Below are 21,002 nucleotides of genomic sequence, written 5' to 3'. Positions count from 1 at the left end.
TCATGCTCTGAGGATTTCAACATTTTGCGTCAAAAGAAAAAAAAAAACAGTGTCTATCTTCACCGGGACCGTGCAGCATCCGCGCGCTATCGGGTGGGCCTTGTGGCCAAAACCCCCCTCTGTGCTCTACCTTATGTGGGTCATCAATGACAACATCTGCGATATGAAAGGAGGCGTTTCGTCAGCATGTGGTTATTGATGAAGCCTGTGCACCTAGGGGCCCTTACCTTCTGCTGTCGCCGTGCCATATCTGTGGGTTGTTTTGCATTGAATGGGTACGCGATGCATCGCATGACAAAAACATACAACTGCAGCTTCTTCTTGCGCTCATCCTCATCCCTCTGCAGTTTGTCCAGGTCCTCCTTCTCCTCACTGGCTGCAGACGGGCTCGGGCTGGTCGGACGGGCACTGCTGCGGCTGCTGCTGGGCGCGAGACCACCCGAGCTCTCGCTAGTCCTGCTGGGAGAGATGCGGGATCCGGCCTGAGGTGCCATCGCCTCTTTGGTCTCCTCCTCCACTATCCCATCAGATTCCTCCTCGCTGGACGACGGATCTAACATCTTGCTCTAGAGAGGAGGCGCCCCTTCAGATACCCTGACCTTCTCACTGAGTTTTTTTTAATGGTTCTCCAATTTGTAGTAGTGTCGCTGTCTTATCCGTGCGTAAATTTCGTATAAAATACAGGGATCTGGGCCCTGGTTGTACTCGCTGAGAGATGTCAGCAGTACGAGTGGAGCTGGAAGAGGCTCAGTCTGCTTCACACTGAGCTTTCTCCGCCTGCGCCGAGCCTTCGTCGATGCTTACGTATTTTCTCTGCTTTATTGGCCAGTCACTGCTGCGGATGTGAGAGGGGGAGGTGAAAAGGCAGCAGAGGGGAGGGACAGGGGAGTGTAGTGTACAGATGAGGGGATGGAGAGCCGTTTTTTCTTTCCTTTTTTTTGATTCGGCGAAAGCGGGCGATGGCCTCTCCCTGCCTGCCAGGCGGGCGCATGCAGGCGCGAGGAGCTGGCCGTGGTCCTGAACACAGAATAAGACCATGGAGTGAATGAATGTTGCGGCTTACGCGTCCTTTATTTAAGCGTAACGTTCTGCAGTGGTACACCTAAGATGGCTGCCACAGGACTTCTCTGATATTGTCACTGAAATGGGGAACATTTATTCAGTTTTTCCTGTGGGCTATGCACGAGCTGCTGATCAGTGGTTGTAAAATGTTCAGGATGACTCCTGTGCCGTGTGTTGTTGAAAGGTGAGGTGGCCAGAAACAGCCCGCGCTCTGTCTGTGGGCTTCAGTGGAGAAATTGATTGTTGCAGCATTTGCTGGTGTCTCATGTCAGGGAATTGTATTGTACTGCAGTCACATGAGACATTTTTTTCTGTTCAGTAAAGTGTTCAAATAAATGTGTTACGTCAACAGACAGATGAACAGCTTCTGTCCTAAAGCAAATAAACATCCTCAATTTTAAAAAAAGAATTTCTCAATCCAAGACATGGTGAAATTATGGCGTATTATGTTTAAATATGATGACTCTATATCACAGTTTTCTATCTGTCATTGCCTTTCAGATCCTTAATTGGAAAAGGAAGTATCTCACAATGAAAAAGTGAAATTGATGACTTTGCATAACAGTATTATCAGATCTTACTATCTTGGAAGGTTAAAACATTAAGGATCTTCTTTGTTTCCCCTTTTTTTCCCCATTAAATTCGTATTTTAACTAGGCCATACTGAGATCTTCAAGAACACCATGTCCTAATGTAACTCTCTTTCTGTGTTGGCGTTACCAACATGGCAGATAAAGATGATATTAGCAGAGCCTAATTGCAAAAAAAAAAAAACAACAACTTGAGTTTGATTTATTTCCTTCAAAGACAGCAGGTTTTTTTCATAAAATAATGTAATACATGGACAACAGTGACTGCAGGTCATACTTACTCTCTGACCCATATAACTAGGGGCCATGTTGACCTTGTTACTGCCATCTAATGAGGAGGAATTGAGGGAGAAGCTCCTGCAGACTCTCACAGATGTAAAACTCACAAATGAGAAACCAGTCTATAAGTGTTACCAATGTTTCAAGCATGTTGAGTTTGATGTTGAAGCCCAAAGGACGTATTTAAGAAGATCTCACCATAGCTTCGTAACATGCAGCCCTTCTACATCTTGAAAATCCAATGCTCACAATAACAGCACACTGTAAAAAGATTCTTATATCTCCCCCTGCTGATGGTATTTCTTACAGTGTGAGCTTGTGAGTTGGTGTGACTGTCCGGATCTGCATCCAGTATCCTCTTTCATTTATTTAAGTTTTGGCACTCAAACTGTTGACTCATAATCTTTCATTGCATACTGTGTGTGTGCTCAAATTGGATGCTGTGATACTAAAAATGAATGCATCCTTTTCATAATATAACATTTCACATTTCAGAGGTAAGAGATAAAACCATCCAGTAAAAGAAGATTGAACATAATTTTATGGCAGAAATATGCTGTTTGCATAGTACCTAAATGTGAGGGATTCCATCCTGGAAAATGTTAAAAGTCAAAAGTTTAATTTCCTGCATTCCAATACTAAGTGTAATGTCCAAATAAAAGTCCTCTGTCATTGTCATTATTTTTGAGTCTGAAGAGTGAGTTTATTTTGGGTAAATCTACACCTATGAAGTGAAGATTCATTTTCCCGCTCCTCTTTTCTTATCAGTTACATCACTCCTGGGCCCCTGCACTGTGTTCACCTCCCCCCACCATCAAAGTCCTTACAGTATACCAGCACTCCCATGACAGCCCTTATACTGTGAGCTCAGCATGCAGCGAGGATGAGCACGCCTGCTCGCTTCACCCCGTGAGACTAAATTCAATCTGACAGCTGGACTGAATAGCTGCTACTCCAGATGTTCCATACATGTCTGACCAGCAAATTCCTAGCTGTCGACAATACTTTCAAGGACTCCTCATCTCGAGTTTTGCTCTAGTAGATCTCCTGTTGTTGTGAATTTAGTCTCCGTTTGTGTCCGCACCAGTCTCTGAAGGGTGAGAGAGCTGGTAGAATGACACCCCTCTGTGTTCCGCGACTGCACACTCTTGAGAGATCCTTTGGTCTAACACTGACAGCAGCAACGGAGCTCTCCAAACCTTTTAAACATTAATAATTGACTGATGTTCTCTGCCCTTCAGTTGGAGTGTGTACACATTAAATGTTGATGTTCCTCACAGAAGTGCAACACAAAGGCCAGTGTGGGAAAAAAAATACACATTTCATCATGGATCAACAACTGGTTTGATTTGTTTGGTTGTTTTTAAGGTTAGTGTCAATTGTAAGACTTGTTCTCAGAAAGTTAAGCTTTTCATTGTATCACTCCAATGCTTCACAGCAGATTCTTTTTTTTTAACACAAAACAGAAAAGGTAAATCTGCTGGGAAGATGAAGATGAATGTCGTGATAAGATTAAAAACTCCAGAGAAGCTGTTTAATACACATTGTAGTCAGATTGTTGTACTCAACTGCTGTCTTTAAGTTCAAGAAATAACTTTGTAGCGTTTCTACATGAGTGAGTTTTGCAGAATGTGGTTTGGCATTGTCTTGCTAATGTATGCGAGGTCGGCCCTGAAAAAGGTACTGTATTGGTGGCAGCACATGTTGCTCCAAAACCTGCATTAATGGTACCTTCCCAGATGTGCAAGTTACCAATACCATGGTCACTTTTGCATCCCCATATCTCAGATACTGGCTTTTGAACTTTGCCCTGACAACAAGCCGTGTGGTCCCGTTCCGCTTTAGAGCCGAGGGCCCATAGAGGTTGCTGGTGTGTCTTTGTCATATTCATATGTGGTTTCCTCCATTTGTAGATGCAGCGACTAACAGTGTTCACAGACAATGGTTTTTGAAGTGATTTTGAGCCTATGCTGTTATTCCCACTACAGAGTCACGTCTGTTTTAATGCAGTGCCACCTGAAGGCTTGAAGATCATGACCATCCAGTATAGGTTTTCGTCCTTGTCCCTTCAGTGAGGAGATTTCTCCAGTAGTTAATGAAATCCCCAAATTCTATTTTGGGGATTTCAATTTCACACTGAGGAAAATTATTCTAAAATTGTTGACATTTTTTCAAAGATTTCTCTCTAACATCACCATTGCAGTGGTTGAGGTAGTTGCCGCAATTTGTTTGAAAGTTCAGTCTGTTAGCAGGGATTTGATGCTAGCATCACTTAATGCTAATGGCTTTTTTATATGCTCATTGATGTCATTAAGCTCCTGTGTGCATTTTCAACTGGTTATGAAATAGGATGAAATTAACACTGATGCCTCTATGTTTTCAAACGTTTGATGATATGTTTGACCGGTAGAAGAAATTAGGATCATTTTGTGTATACTAATGTGTATAAAGGAGACAGTCAAGTAAGTGATGAGATGTACTGCTTTTCCACAGGGGGCACCAAAACTTACACGAGCTAAATGTTCCTCACAGGAGTTATAAGTTGCTTTAAGAGAAACAGCATACTTTTTGTTAACATAACTTTTGAATATTATCACCTTTAAATGTAATTGCGACAAGCAAAACGCTGCCTGAAGGAACATGATCATGTTTCTTGTTTGTGTTTACCAGCCCAATTACACATATATTAATTCTGCTTTGTGCCCTGTTTTGGTTTCTATCAAATCTTGAAAATACTGTATGTCCGCTCTTTAGCTGCTAAGCTTAGTTATGTTCCCCAGCTAGCAACTAAATTTGTCCATTTACCATTTAGTGATGGGCAGTTTTTGAGTGCTGAAAGTATTGGGATAAGGGTGATGAAAACATTTAAATCATTTGCTTGAAAACCAAAACAGTTAGCTTAAAGACAGTATGAAATTCTCTATTTATCTCAGAAAATTGCAGATTTTGTTGATTCCAACAATTAGGGTACAAACAGACCATTAAAATTGCTTTAAGATTATTAGGGTGATACTGTACCTCTTAGTAAGCAAGTTTGGCCTGCATATTTTGGTGTTATTGTTGAAAAGTGAAAATTAACATTAAGGCAACAACCTCTTGTGGCCATTGTAACCATATGAGGAGAAGGGCATAGGTAAATGGAGGTGGTTTGAACATGTTTGTAGCCTGGATCAGCAACTTTTTGGGTCTGAATAGCATATTTCTTTATTCACACACACTGAGGTGTGGTCAAGTTTGCTCATAGGCGACGCAATAACTGTTTGCTCAGAGGCTTACAAGCTGCCTCTGCTCAACCGCTTTGTCTGTTTCTTGGTTGATTTGAAGTTAGGTTTCAAATATCATCATTTGGTTTTAAAATCCCTCTTCAGAAACCAATGGGTGACATCATCAAGGCTTCATCAATGTTTTATACAGTGTATGGTAATAACCATGAGCAAGCACTTGGCAACAGTGTGAAATTTCCTTGTTACAGGATGGGCTGAGAAAACTGGATAGAGGGAGCGGCAAAGACAGAGAGAGATGGGTAGATGCATACTGACAGGTAGGCATACACACACAAGAAAACATTCCAAAGCATTACACAGACTTAAAAAGGATGCCAACAATAATAGAACATAGACTAATGTTAGAAAGAACATATTACAGGTCCTACTGATAATAATAATTGCAGCACAGAAGCAGGTGGTCTGCAACAGCAACCTGTGAGATCAGAGTGGACAGAACACATGTAAGGTGTAAAGTTAGTAACATTAATTCATGGGACATTAATTTATACAAGTAAAGAGAGAGGAGCAGACATAAGCTCTCTGTGTTAGTAAATGAGCTGTGGGATGTTTTTAAGATTGAGACTAGATCTTTGGGCACTGGTGGCCTAGCGGTCTAAGCGCCCCACGAACAGAGGCTATAGTCCTTGTCGCAGAGGTCACCGGTTCGACTCACGACTGGTCGACTATTTCCTGCATGTCTTCCCCCACTCTTTGCTCCCCACGTTTCCTGTCTCTCTTCAGCTGTCCTATCAAATAAAGGCAAAAAAACCCCAAAATATATTTTTAAAAGAAACTAGATCTTTTTGTAAGTCGTGATAGATCTTCAAATTCTCTCATGAAAGTAAGTTCTGTAGTTAAGGAACGTTCACAAATGTCAGCTTACCTGTCACAATAGATTGAATTCAAAATAAGTCTGTGGAATAAATTCCTCTTTTGAATCATTTCAACCTCGAGGAACTGACTTAACTTCTTGTCAAAATCTGCTATACAAGACATTATACAAGGATCAGCAAAAAGAGATGAATCACATGAACTTTCTTTGACCCTACCATATAAATTCATTATTAATCATAGTCATGCTCCATAGGGAGCCGCCTGACTACATCATCACACCTAAATCCAGCCTGAGAGCAGCCTTTTTTTCACCTCCTCTGTCCACATTCATTAGAGCCATCAAGATTTCAAGAGGCAAAGTAATACAGAAATGTGAAAACAAAAAAAAAGACACATTGTGTGTCCTCCTCCATTTATCTTTTGCTCACAGTCCGGTGTAAGACTTTTGAGAGTTTACACAGACAGAATATGTAAAGTACACAGTGACACAGAAAACCTTGCAGAATCACTGCATGATGATCTATTCATGACCGCCCTGCCTCTGTTCTCCTCATTTATAAATCTATACTGCCATCCAATGTATGAACAGAGCATGTTTATTTTACTCAGAATGTATGCTGAAAGAGCATCAGAGAGAGAGAGAGAGAGAGAGAGAGAGAGAGAGAGAGATGGGGAGTGTGTGATTATTTTTACAGAAACAGATTTTGATCCAGCACTTGAGGTTGTATCATTCAGATCTTTATTCCTCTTCCTTTATTAGCTTAGTGTTTATTCAGCAGGCATTAAGCTCAGAGGTTCATTTTAAAAACGGTTTAAAATAGGGTTTGTCAGAGTGGAAGTGAAGCACACACACCAACACACACACCCACACGTATAGGAACACACTGAGAAAGAGCAAGTGAGAGAGAGTCTTAGAGCTGCTGCGGAGTTAGCCGAGAAGCTCTTTGAAATATTTAAATGCTTGGAGCGTTTTTAATGTGAGATTGATGGAATAAGGTCAGTGTCAGCGTCTGAGCTACTCCAGCCGACTCAGAGAGGACTTCACACCCAGCAAATACTGTATGATGACGGCCGGCGTTTTCACCAAGAACATGCTGACATCCTGGGTAACTGGCAGTGTGTGACAATCTTCAAAACATATGTTGGTTTTTATCGTGCACTGATGTATGCATGGCAGAGGAGGCAAATACTCTGAACAGTTCCATAACAGAGGTGGGAGGTATTTGGCTTTTCCTAGTAAGAGGAAGTCAGTGAAGAGGAAAGGATCAATTTGTACCTCTTTTAGATATCACTACCTCTTTGTTCTTTATTTCCACAAAACTTTGTGCACTATTTTCTTTGATTACATAAGATTTTATTTGATTACACAAAAAGAGAAACAAATAAAGGGAAAAATCCTCTAATGCACATAAAGTTTAAAAAAAGGGTCAATTTGTTCAGTTTTATTGATATTTGGCAGAGTTTTTGATTAACTTCCATGATATTAGCTCACACAGAAATTATGGATTTCAAATGTACAACAATAACAAATCTCTTCCTATCCTTCATAGTGGTATACTGGTATCTGTTCATGGTGTAGATTTGACTACAGGCAAAGATTATACACTGCAGGAAAATATAATGGAAAAAATGAAGCAAAAACAATTCTAAATCTGCTCTTTTGTGCTACAGTAAAGATTGTATGTGTGTTTTGCTCAGGGTGGGCGGAGGCCTCATGAAAACCACCAGATTTATGCTGGTCTCTTAGAGCAGGGAGATGATGCCAGAAAAAGATTCATTAATAATGCAGCGAGAGGCTGGAGCCTCACCACTTAAACATGACGAAAAAACCTTCAGCTGTTGGAGCAGCATAATCGACTCATAAACTGGAATATGTGGTTTATCCATCCAGTGCATGCAAGAGCAATTGGGTACAGATGTATTGAGTTTATTTCACATGCTGGGAACATGAGTGTGAGCTGGATTTCAGTGAGGAGAAAGATCAAACGCAGAGAGAAAGTAAGAGGAGCTCATCACTGCAGCTTCACAGATTTTCTTGATCAGTGTAGCTCAGCACTGCTCTCTGTTGGCTATTTAATGAATCAGCAATTATGGTACAGTCTGTTTGGTTGAGTTTATATAACCATAGAACAAAAAACGAAGTAAATATTTGATCAAATGACTAAAATTGTAGTCTCAAATTGAAGCACCAAAGAGTTTTCTTCACAGTTTGATTCCTTATTTAAATGAAGAGTTAGTTCAGGTTTTGTACAGTACAGTAGTTTTTGTGTTACATGTTCAAGTGTTGGGGTTGTACGGTGGTGCAGTGGATAGTGCTGATCCCTTACAGCTAGAAGGTTCCTGGTTCAAATCCCCGGCCTTTCTGTTTGCGACCTGTCCAGGGTGTACCCTGCCTTCCGCCCGAAGCCAGCTGGGATAGGCTCCGGCCCCCCGTGACCCCCAAAGGGATAAGCGGTCAAGATAATGGATGGATGGATGTTCAAGTGTGATCAACCCTTCAGAATTTTTCATTCTGGTTAAATCTGTGTTAGAATGATTTATATATTAAAAAAGAAAACATATTCCAGTAACTGAACATGCCAGTAACTGAAATGAGGTGTAGAAGCTACAGCACCATTTCATTGTCTTAACATTCTTATAATTGAACAGACAGAGACTTTAGTTATGTAAATTAGTTTTATAAAACCCAAGCACAGACTGCGTCTCAAAAGTAATGGACTTGTGTAAGGTGCAAAAATGTACCATACATAATAAAGTTGTGTAGGTCTGTGATTTATCACGAATGAAAGTGAATGAGGGGAATAGAATCTGAAAACCTGAATGCAAATGAAGGATGTTGTCTGGAGGAGGTATTTATAATAGAACAGAAATAAATTAAAGATGTGATTAATAAACAACATACTTCCATTTCAATCAAAGATATTTGGGTCTTATTGAGGTAGGAAAATGGATAGAAGAGGAAAGTGAGGAAAAAAGGTGGGGAATAACATGTTGGAAAAGACCACAGGTTGGAATCAAACCAAGGCTGAGGACTACAGGACGTGTGAGTTAACTGCTGAGCTGAACAAACCCCCCCACAGTCCTGTTTGTAGACTGAAAATTAAAAAAGGTCCTACATTAAACTATTCTTGTCTTTAAACAAATTGGACGTTTGGATTTCATCTTTTCCTCTACTCCCATTTAGACAGCTCAATGCTTCTCTATTTTTATCCCAGTTTAATGTTCCTGTCAGCCTCCAGCATGTACAAAATGGCTTTTAAAAGACTACTCTCTACTTGTGTCTCAACTTTCCAGCATTCTATATCGCTCTCTTTCAGACCTGATTTCTAGAGATTACTTAATGCTGTTTAAATTCAGGCATCCTTGCTACCTTCCTAATCCTCACACCGTGTGAACTACAAAGCAGCCAGTGATGTTTTGGCACAGATTTCTTTCGACTGTTTTCAGTTTAAGCTGAAAATATGATCAGTGTTTTATATTGACATCAAAAGGCCCCCTGAAGAAAAAAGTCAATCTAAGTCACTTTTTGTTGTTAAATTCCTCTGCAAGAAACACTTCCTGTGACTTCTAAAGTCATTGTTTCATCTTTTTCATCCTAAATTTCGCTGCCCGGTTATCATTTACTTTAAAGTTTGCAGTGGCCTAGTTACTCCTATCCTAATCAATGTTAAACCAACAGCAACTTGATGGATGGATTAATCATTCTTTTAAGGTTTTTCACATGTTTTTACTCATGCTGGTGATTGACAGTACACCAAAAATATACACAAAGCAACAAATTAAATCAATGAACAAATGCTTTGTATGATGTAGACTAACATTATTGTGATGTTTTCCTCCTCTATGCTTGTATCATTTTATTTGTTTTTTGCAACTTTATCTAATCTTCTTTTAGTACTTGGTTTTGTTACATAGTATGGTTATCTCTGCTCTATTTCTTTTTATTGTAAAGCCCTGTTTAGTAACTAATTTCATTCTATATTACTACCCCCATTGTGTCTTTCAGTGTAGACTTTACCTTGTCTCTTAAATCACTTCTTTAAATATATTTATATAGGGCTTTATAAAATGATTATTGGTTTAAAGGACCATATGTGCAATAATTGTGGGTATTACTGAAGAACCTTAAAAAAAAAAAACCTGTCTAGAAAATTAATTTAAACCCCTGTAGAGAAAAAAACTGTCAAGGAAAATGTCCTCAGGCTGCAACAGTGTGATAAGGGTGACTTTTAAGTTATGAAACTGCTACAGATTGAAATATGCTGCTCTTTTGAAAGTAACAAATCAATTCATACTTGAATGTTGGATATTTTTATTTGTTGGATATATTTAAGTGTTCTTTAGATACATGAATATATTGCACTTTTGGATTCATGAGGCGATTTATACAAAAAAAAGGTTACTTGTTAAAACTGAGCACAGATTTTCCTATCCTCTATCTAAAAAACGTTATATGTTAAAGTATTTTGTTCAGTCCATTCAGTTTAGTTTAGTTTAGTTTAGATTAGTATTGTTTAGTTTCGTTTCATTTTGTTTCATGCATTTAGTTGCACATTGCTAAAAGAGAGCTGAGTCATACTGAGAAAAAGTCGATACAAATAAATCATGTGTAAAAGTGAGATACAAACCCAATTACAGTTCATCTGAAAACCTCACAGAAACAGAAAAACAAAAAGAAAAAAAAAAGATAGTTAAAAATAAAATCAATACAAAGTAAGATATCAACTCACATAGACATATTTTTCCTAGTTGAAGGCTTATGTATATTTTCAATGATACCTAAAATAGAGAAAGAAAACACATACTGTATGTTGACAACGTAGCAAACATAACAAAATCAGGACAATTTACAATAAACTATTTAATTTCTGACATTTAAGCATTTTTTAATCAAATTTTGTGTCTAGACAGAGATATAAAGTCTATTAGTTAGTAGAAACGTGTGTTCCGTAATTAAATTCCACGGTGTCTTATTCAGAGGGTTGATTGGTCTAGTTATTTTTGTATTGTTATGATACAATATCTTTACCCTCATTCAAAAGTCATCCTGTAATACAGTCTGTCACCACAAGAGGTCAGCAGACACCTTTGTATATCAATACTATTGGGCTGAATCAATACGAGGTTACTAGAAATAAACAATTTAAAAATAAATACAAGCAATCTTTCTATTTTATTTTCTTCACAATAACTATAAAGTAACTTATAACCACCAAACTAAGTTTGAAACATTTTGAATACCTTAGTGTGATAATTCATCAGACCGGCCCCCCAAAGGATGAATTATATTTATACAACCTACCCTCTTAAACTGTGTGAATGTTGTAAGTCATAGATAACTAAAGGTGTGGTTACATTGAGAAGAAAAAGGCCACCCTCTTGTCCAGATAGCCTTTCAATATCTTGATTTTTCAGACACTGAGTCCAAACTTAAATTTTCAAAACAGCAGCATACAGACAGATAGGTGATGTCACTGTGGTTCTCTCCTTATTTAAAGTGCATGCCCACAACAAACCTACAACCGAACATGGCTGGTCAAAGGCATTTACAATCAATCAACTGAATCTTCTATATGTAGGATTCATTTTGTAATTGTGTAACTGGGCACTGAAAATGTAGATTTTTGATTACATTTGTTTGGAGACTCACTTGCTTTGTATTTCACCTTGAGGAAGGTGCTTCAAATTTAATTTAATTCAAACTGGTTCAAAGTAAAGCTTTGTCACTGTCTGTCTGTTTGCAGTCTCATGCATTTGTCCATAATCCTGTAGGTTATTAGATATCTTAAAACACAAAACCACTGCAACATGATTTTTTTATGATTGCCTCATTTCCAGAAAGGATCTCTTTCAGAGCATTGCCTTTATCTTCTTAATTCAGCAGTTTACTACCTATTTGCATATATTTACTCATTTATTTTAGTATTTACACTTTCAATCACTGATTATGAACAAATGTTAAAATCATCTCAGACTCCTCCCTGGAGGAGAAACTTCTCCAGTCAGCCCTCCCCTCCGCAGGAAGAGTCTCTCGCTTTGCCCTGCCTGCATCAGAAGCGTTTCGACCTCATGCCAAAAGCTATCGGCGTTGAACTTGAGATCTGTGATTATTTTTAAATGTGTATGGTCATATTTGCTCCGGTAAGTTTCTTTTCTCTCTAGTCTTCTCACCTTTTAATGTATATATTAATACAGTGTGTGGTGACTCCTGCTTTAGTCTATTTTAGTGCCAACTACATTGTTTGAATTATCACATCAATCTAAGGATTTTGAGGGGTTGTAGGATAAGCTGATTGTCAGGTTTAGCATCATACATACAAGTAGAAGTATATATGTGTATGTGTTGATGTCACATATTAAAAAGCTAGGGAAAAGTCAACTTAGTGTGGTTGATACAAAGTTAATCTTTGTATGAATAGGTTACATAAGAACAAAAGAGATGAAAGGAAGCATGAGACTTGTGTATTGAATCCTCAAATTGAATCTCACTGTACTGCTGTGGCCTCCCTGCAGTGCTCAGTCAGTAGCTCTGTTAGTTGTCTTCCGACCTTTCAATTATTCAGGTTTTGTTTTCGAACCGATTATGAATCTTGATAATTAGTCCCGTAATTTATTGATGTGTGTTAATAATGCAGTAAGCTGCACTCACTGAGCTGATATTGGATTATTCCAATACTTTAATGATGAATGCATTTCTCTTTCCTTTTCATAGATTTTTGCCATCTGTGCTTTTGCAACATGTGGAGGATACTATGGTCACCTCCAGGTTAAAGTGGAGTGTGCCGACAGGAGGAAAAGTAACCTCAGCATCAACATTGACTTTGGATATCCCTTTAGGTAAAAGATGGTGCTATTTTCACACAAATTCAATGCTTGACTCTTGTTTCAAATTTGCATCATACATAACATTTTCTTTGCTAATTCTTGTGAATACATATAAATTGTGACATCATATCTGATCATTGAATCTTTGAGTAGAACGCACTAATACATTCAGTATGTAGTATATGAATATCTTTAAGTATACATTTGGTTTTTTTTTTCCCAATCTGAAGTAACAGAATGCTTCAGAAAGAAAAAATTTGACTGCACATTTAAAATGATGCCACAATAGCTGTGATCATCTCTGCATATGTCAGGTGACTGTTCTGTCGAGCACAAAAAAAAGCTGCACAGCTCCACTCCACCATGTAGTCATGCTCAGCAGTGAAAAGCAGGTCTCTCTTAAGGTCCTCCAATTTCAAGACTGGAAGCTGGGCAGCTGAGCAGGAAGCCAACGCACTTTATATCTGAAATGTCTCTCTGCATCATTAGACCAAATTGTACCTGGACACCTACAATCCAAGACTCAAAAACCTAAGGCAGTCTCCTTTCATTGTAAAGCTCTTTAACAGTACATCTTTTCTTTGCAGCCTTTAACTGAAACATGTGAAGTGCTATTTAATTGGGATTCATATAAACATATAAATCAATGCACGACATCATAGTATTTAAAGGCAAAGCATTTCTCTTTTGAATTTTCATTCTTAGACATGCTTTTAAAATATAGACATATCAACATCAAATACACAATGCACACAGATCACAAAACTGCAACAATAAGATACAACCTATGACACAAGGTTAGGTATCCCTACATGACTGTAAAATGCGTGATCTCAAGACTCTTGGACAAAGTATTCTACAAACACTCAGATGTTGGGAAGATGAGAGTGAACAGAGTGACTCAGCATTGTTGCTATTTTGAGTACAAAAACAAGACATTTATAAAGCCCTATAAAAGATAATCATTAAGGTTCAGGCTACACTGTGAAATCAACAAGGATTTAAATAGAACTGGAGTTGGATTTTTGTGACAAATGGTAAAGCCAAAAATACAATTCTAACAAAGTCTTTTTTTTTATTTGAGTGTTTATCTAATTCCATCATTATCTATTTCAATGGACAGTAGGATTTGGATATTAGTACTTAATGCTCTAAATATTATTCTGATGAATACAGACATTGTAAAGCAAATAATGTCTTTTTTAATTTTCAATCTTTCATATGTCAAAACTTCTTGAGGATACAGGTCTATCTTAAGAAATGAAGAACAGTCTGCTCTGAATGTGGATTTTCTTAGGATTGTTAACTCTATTATTGCGGTTAAGTGGTGAAGCAGTGTGGTCAACTGCCCCCAAACCTCTTTAGAGTCAGTGTCACTTAAGGCCAAGCGTCTAATTATCAGTTAAGCTTGTTTGTGGGGGTGGGGTGGTGGTATTGGAGGAGGGATATGCTACACACACTCACCCTGTATGAACTGCAATTGAACCCAAGAGACCACAGACCAAAATCAGTTTTCTAGTGTTTAATTTGAATGTTAAAAAAAACTAGAACATCTGTTGAGCTGTAGAAAAAATGTAATCTAAATTGCCAGCAGTTTGTGTGTATATGTGTTCTAAATTCAGCTACCTTTTGGGAGACCAGAGGGGTATCCTACGAAGCCGGATTTGCGGTTATCGAGGTAACTTCAGGGTTAACTCTGGATTTTCAGTACTACGGTTCCCGTCTTACCTGGGTAGCTCACCATGGCTACTCATGCTGAACTCCTAACCTGCTCTGGGGCAGGTTATGTTCAGGATCAGAGATCACTTTGCAGAAAACTCCACCCACTGACCAATCAGCTCGCTCGAGCACGGAGCTCTGTGAGCTGTTCGCGAGGGGAGGGGGAAGAGACGGGCAGGACACTTTGTCTACCTGTATAATTTTATATATAAAATACTGATGACAGTTATTGATTTCCCTTCCTAACATCATACTTAAGCAGAGTCTAAACAGGTGAAGTTTTTGTCCAGTGTGGCAGGCATCATCTGTAGTTTAGTGCTGCTCTTGAATGCAGCTCCCTCTCTGACCCCTCCCTCCTCTAATCATGCAGGCATCTTATAAAGCGCAGCTGGAGCCTTTAGTAGGCCTCTTGCTGCTGCCTGTGTGAAGCTCTGTCCTGCTGGGATCACCTTAGCACTCCTGCACCTAGCTCCAGCTCCAAGATTAATTATAAAACTGCGTGTGCTTATTACTTTGAATCATGTTCTCATTTTTATTTGTCCTATAGGCTAACACTCAGTTTCATACCGTCAGGACTGCAGCTAAAATATTACATCTAATACTGTCACACATGACACAAGATTAAATCAGGGAGAGAGATATCACTGTCAGGGAAAAAACATTTATTATAATCAGTTACTTTGCACTAATGATGAGAAATAAGACGTAATTTGGGCATTCAAACAGTTTATGTCTTATCTCTAAGTTCTTTATTCATGTTTCAAACTCATCTGTGTTGATGTTAGTCTGGATTATGTGTTTAATTTCTTCGTATTTTTACAATAATACAGTACGGTGCAGTGTTTGAAAAATATGTGGATGTGCTGACGGCAGTCTGTCCGTGTCTGTGATTAGTCATAAATTGCCTTCTCAGCCCCGTTCATGTGAACACGCTCAGGGTAATTCTGGATTGACTCAACATGTTGATAACCAGCTTCGTGTGACAGTTTAGCGTGATTTCCTTTGTTAGGTTCAGTGAAGCCGGATCAGGAGAAGATATCTGGGATATGTTGAACTCGCTACGTAGTATACCCCTCAGCTCGGGGACCACTTGTTCATTAGGGGAGACTAGTCCTGTCCCTTATAAGGAAAGCATTTTTACCCAGCATCTAATTGTAAATAGTGCAAAGACAACATAACAAAGTTGAAACTGAAAAACATTATTGTTTTTTGAAAAAACATATCTTCATTTTAGAATTGATGCCAGCAACACATGTCAAACAAGTTGAAACAGGGACAACCAAACACTTACATTTTAATTTCTTATTTTGTCTTTGCACTGTTCTCAACACCATGTAGGGTTTAAATGATTTGCAAACTATCAAAGTTCAGTTTATATTTGCATTTTACACAGTGTCCCAACTTTTTGGTATTAGGTGTAATAAAGTCTGAATACTATCCCCAAAAAATGTGTTAAAGTAGACAAGATCATCAGTATGTGTGTGTGTCTGCTAGGTATTAAATGAGATAACGTTTCATTACGGATTTAGAAAAAATAAAGGTTTTATCATCTTGATTCATGTTCGTTGGCTTCTCAATTTATAACTTTAACTCTAATATTCAGGGAAAAGAATGTCCTTCGGCAAATTCAGCTGCTATCCATTAGTTACTCTCAAAGCATGCAAATGGTAAAACTGCCCAAAAAAAATGTTGCTACTGATGTAATGAACTTTATTATCATTTACTTATAACAGGCAGGGAAAAAGCCTCTACAATCATACAATAATGCCATGGTAACGGTGCATATAACACAATTTTAAAAATCTGGACATTTGAAATTAAGCCCAAAGAGCTAGGAATGTATTTACAAAAGAAAAATAAAATGTTTTAGATAATATTTTACATTTCTTATGTTGTTACAATGTGTTTTCCTTTGCCATTTTAACAAGCCAAGTTGCAGGACAAAAAGTTTCTCCATAGTCCTGTAGAATTTTCACCATAATCAGAGAGCCCTCATGGAAAAAATTAGCAGATTTATTTCCATATCTTAGCTGTGTATCTCAGTTTTATGCTTGAATCTTCATATTTTCCTGTAAGTTTGCTAATCAAAGACTGGCAGCTAAATTGACATGTGTCCCGCTGACTGAATACTTTCACATCATTTTTTGAACAGCCTTTGTTTTATTCCTGCAAACCTCCTTTTCCTGCTTTGTAGATTAAAAGACGTGCACTTCAAAGCTCCCTTGTGTGAGGGAAAGAGGGACGAGATTATTTTCCTCGATGGAGACTTTTCCTCAGCCACTCAGTTTTTTCTGACTGTGGGTGTTTTTGCATTCTTGTACTCTCTGCTGGCAACTGTCGTCTATGTCTTCTATCAAAATAAGTACCTGAAGAACAACAGAGGCCCTCTTGTGGTCAGTGAGTTTGTATCACTGGAAACACATTTTTTCATAGTATGAATTGCACAAGATCATGTTTATGTTAGTATATCATGAAACAGACTGAAGTGTTCTCTCTCCCTTTTTTGTCCTGAACAGGATTTTGTTGTGACAATCATTTTCTCCTTCATGTGGCTGGTCAGCAGTTGTTGTTGGGCCAAAACCCTTTCTGAAATCAAAAAAGCCACAAACCCTACACAGGTGCTACTGCTCATTTCAGCCTGCAGAGCTCAGGAGAACAAATGTACAGCCACACAGGCGCCTTTCTGGTCACGTCTCAATACATCTGCGGTAAGTAATCAGTAAACAATTCAGCACTGAGATGCAAAATTGAAAAAAAAAACAACAAAAAAACAATTTACTTCTGTCCCTTTTCTATATCCAGGTTTTTGGCTTTGTAAATGTCATCCTCTGGGTCGGGAATATCTGGTTTGTCTTCAAAGAGATGGGCTGGTACAAGACAGGTCAGAGATATCCAACCAGGATTGCTTCTGTGAAACGTTCGAGTGAAATGCGACAGAGGCTCTACAGTGAGAGCAGCTTCGACCTGCCAGAAGAAAGTTCTGGTTCACAACTTTCAAGACAAAACAGTTTCAATCTTTCGAAGGGAGATTTTAGTCAGCATGTCTACAGACAAAGTAGTTTCAACCAGTCACAAGTGAGCTTGAGCTTACCACAAGCATATCTTGGCAAACCTACAATATATGATAGGGAGATTAAAGTGGCTTCTCAAGGGCCCATGATATTTGTCAATGAGATGTGATATTGCAGGTTTGATATAGTAAACTAGATGGACATGTGCTCTTGGTACAAACGTATAATATATTCATATATTTAAAAGTAGAATGACTTGAGGACTTTCAAGTTTTGTTTTTATTTGTTAAAAATTGTTGTTATCGATGACTTCACTGACTGTTAAGTGGACAACAACTATTATCCTGTTAGAGGCACTTGGTTAGGCTCTTTAGGTTAGAGTAATATCCTAAAATTGCCAAAATATTGATGTGATTTACATAAGACTGAATGTGATTGAACAGTGTCAAGTAAGTTATACACTTTTGCTTTGCACTGTTACTCGTAAGCTAACATAAACACTGTTTTATAACACAAGGCTAACATAGCTCACAGAAGCCAGGGAAGTGAATTAGCTAGCAAGCCAACATTTTTGCTCATTGATATCCTTCTACAGTAACTGTAGTGAGCTAGCAACCTAAGGTTAGCCAGCTAGCTTTTACTTATGATAATGGATAAAACCAGCCAGTTATCCACCAAGAAAATCCACTGACATTTGGATAAATTAACTAACAGCATGCTGTGTTGGCAATTCTTGCACATTAGTGATGATGCCAACAATAAAATATAAATCCTTTCATAATCTGAAACAACTGATCGATGTTAAAAGTACCTGTAAGGAAAAAAAACAGATCATAATTATCTGACATATAGGCATTAGTGTTTTTTCCTTTTAAAGTGAACTTATAGCACTTGAAAAATGTATTTGAGGAATCTCAAATTGACACAAGGTGTAAACAGAAAATCAACGATAATGACAGAAGACAAACTTTTCAGTATAGCATTTTAATGTAGTAATTTTCATTGAACAATGAGAAATTAAACATTCACATCACATTAACCAACCAGAAAAAAGGTATTGATCGATTGCATCATTAAACTGAAAAGCACTGATCTTTTTGCAGTGAAGTTGACAATGACAGCCAAAAAATATAGACTTTAATGTAACAGCTTATTAACTGAGGTTGTTTATAACTTTGTGACATTTTCTGTTTTGGATAAAGAGATTATATCAAAATGAAATTACACTGTGTATTGCAGAGTATCTACAAATATATCCACTACTGAATTAAATGTATTGATGATTTGCAGCAGATCAGGATCTGATGGGTTTTACCTATATATCTTTGTTAACTTGTTCTCTGTTGTGAAGACACTTTTCATTTGTCTTACTAACATATTTCTGTTCTTATGTCATTAAAAAATCAAGTGAATGAGTAAATAAAAAGTGATCTTAACGTTTCTAATTGTCTTATCTTTGAAAAAAATTAAAGTTCCCTTTTGTCTTTCTTTATCAAAATGTGTTTCTTTTTGATGAAACTTTATTAAATTCCACATGTTGCCCACCCATTATAGACTAGGGGAGAATGGGTTGGTTGTCACACTTTTTACTGTTTTGATGATTGCTTATCATCAAAACAGCTTTCAATAGTTGTTGCGGCTGACTGACGATTTAACCAAACAAAAACCGACACGCCGCGGAATGCTAAGCACGGGAGTTTACCTGTGACGCACACTCACAGAAACACACATCCACTTCTAATGCTCGTTAATGCTCTTTATTTCTAGCGATGCGCAACTTGAACAGATGCTTCATACAATACAAGACAAAGTACAGAACGGCAAAACTAATGTGGTGTTAAGCGTAGCGGTCAACGGAAAGTGTCACTTCCGACTCACCCTTCCTCGTTAACAAAACCAACAGACTACAGGTGCGTGGAATTATTTGTAACCACCGCGCACACACCCACAGTGACGTACCCACCACTCAAGTGCCAGCAGAGTGCACACACCCCCCTCACATCAATATACAGCACTTACCAACACGTCACATATAAAACACACACACATATGGCTCCTACAATAGTCATTCCTACATTAAATTGAAGCTTAAGGTGTTGGCTGGAAATGTGTATCCCTCTCATTTTCCAACTTATTGTAACAAAGAGGCAATTAACTATCAAAGACACTCTGACACATTATGACAACCAACCCCATCACAGGGATGGTTGTCACACACTATGGGGTTGGTTGTCACACTATGGGGTTGGTTGTCACAATGGTATTTCAATGGGAAAAATCTTTTAAAAAAGGCAAGAAGGCAGAACTAAATTTGAAAGTTGAATTGCACTGACAAGTGATAGGCCTACATAACTTAATGCATTTTAACATAAAATGAGCAAGGAACATGAACAGGAAACACGTCTTTAGGCCAGCCTATATAACAACATACAGAACAAAACAAATAGGCCTAACAATAATGGCCTACTCAACTAGGCTACATGCAGTCACTGTCTGAGTTACAGTGATGGCAAATGTAGGGTCTGTGCACTCCAACTAATTTCCCCATGCATGATTTTGCCAACATAGGGGTTGGTTGTTACATGTGACAACCAACCCCAACTGGAAATATTTGCTAGCACCAAGGCTAACTTCCATCTAACAACTATTTAGCTAGCTAATAAAAATCTAAACTATAGCTTTTGCCTCACACTTTGTAAGGGTAACGCTTGTTTTGTTATAAACCCATCGTTTAAAAGCCTAGAAGAAAAATACTTAGGAGCTGAATATTTACAATTTGACATGAAAAACACAAAAAGTCCTCTCACCCCAAGTTCAGCTGTCTTACTCCAGAGAAGACTATGTAGGTGAACTCTGATCCTAATTCTGGAAATGTCCATACCCCAATTTGAGAGACAGTGCCCTCTGGTGGCGAGATATAACGGGTGTGCCAACCAACCCGTGTGACAACCAACCCCATTCTCCCCTATTATGTGTTCAACAAAAAATTTTTCAATATCAGATGGGAAATATATTCTGTTAATGTGCTGGAGATTCCTCTGTAATTATGATTTTTTAAAAGGTGTGTATCATTTATTCTCTCAGAAGGATTTCCAAAAAAGATTACCGGGCCTCGTAGCCTACTGGAGCTATTAGTCGTGCTAAATATTAGGTATACTTACTTAAGGACATCAAATCTCTCACATCTATAGGGAATCATGGCCAACATACCAGGGTCAAACAAAAGCATCTTTATGAAAAAATGATTGAGCCATAGAAATGATAGAGATCATATATTATTTAAAGGAACAGTATTCTTTGTGTTCCTCAGCTAACAGAGCCAGGTTCTATTTCAGTTAGCTAGAACATATACCAATTGCATCCCTAAGTTTGTTATTAAGATCTCTGCAGGCAACTCCTCCTTTGTCATGCCAGCA

At 38.2% G+C, this 21,002-nt stretch overlaps 2 protein-coding genes across 3 annotated transcripts in view; one reads left to right on the top strand and one right to left on the bottom strand.

Annotated features, from left to right (window-relative positions):
- The window catches only part of cadpsb (Ca2+-dependent activator protein for secretion b), an 80,340-nt gene extending 79,589 nt beyond the window's left edge, over positions 1-751 (bottom strand). Inside the window, exon 1 of one of the 2 annotated variants that reach the window (XM_034698195.1) lies at positions 228-751. In XM_034698195.1, the coding sequence (XP_034554086.1) occupies positions 228-560 (333 nt within the window). In that variant the 5' untranslated portion in view covers positions 561-751. The remainder of the gene's footprint in view (positions 1-227) is intronic. The other variant, XM_034698203.1, reaches the window with a different exon arrangement.
- A 6,344-nt stretch (positions 752-7,095) lies between these two features.
- On the top strand, positions 7,096-19,080 carry LOC117815558 (synaptoporin). Its single transcript, XM_034687337.1, has 5 exons — positions 7,096-7,137; positions 12,744-12,868; positions 16,770-16,968; positions 17,092-17,283; positions 17,378-19,080. Exons 1-5 carry the CDS (start codon positions 7,096-7,098, stop codon positions 17,753-17,755), a joined length of 936 nt encoding a protein of 311 aa, XP_034543228.1. The 3' UTR covers positions 17,756-19,080.
- The last annotated feature ends 1,922 nt before the right edge of the window (positions 19,081-21,002 follow it).

This window comes from Notolabrus celidotus, chromosome 1, assembly GCF_009762535.1.
Source record: "Notolabrus celidotus isolate fNotCel1 chromosome 1, fNotCel1.pri, whole genome shotgun sequence".
In the NCBI taxonomy this organism is placed as follows: domain Eukaryota; kingdom Metazoa; phylum Chordata; class Actinopteri; order Labriformes; family Labridae; genus Notolabrus; species Notolabrus celidotus.
This window is presented reverse-complemented; position numbering and strand designations above follow the sequence as displayed.

Excerpts from the sequence above, each read along its gene's own strand:
- LOC117815558 (XM_034687337.1), top strand. The coding sequence starts at position 7,096 with ATGACGGCCGGCGTTTTCACCAAGAACATGCTGACATCCTGG. Across the intron at positions 7,138-12,743 it reads AGAACATGCTGACATCCTGG|ATTTTTGCCATCTGTGCTTT; the intron begins GTAACTGGCAGT and ends TCCTTTTCATAG. Across the intron at positions 17,284-17,377 it reads CACGTCTCAATACATCTGCG|GTTTTTGGCTTTGTAAATGT; the intron begins GTAAGTAATCAG and ends TTCTATATCCAG.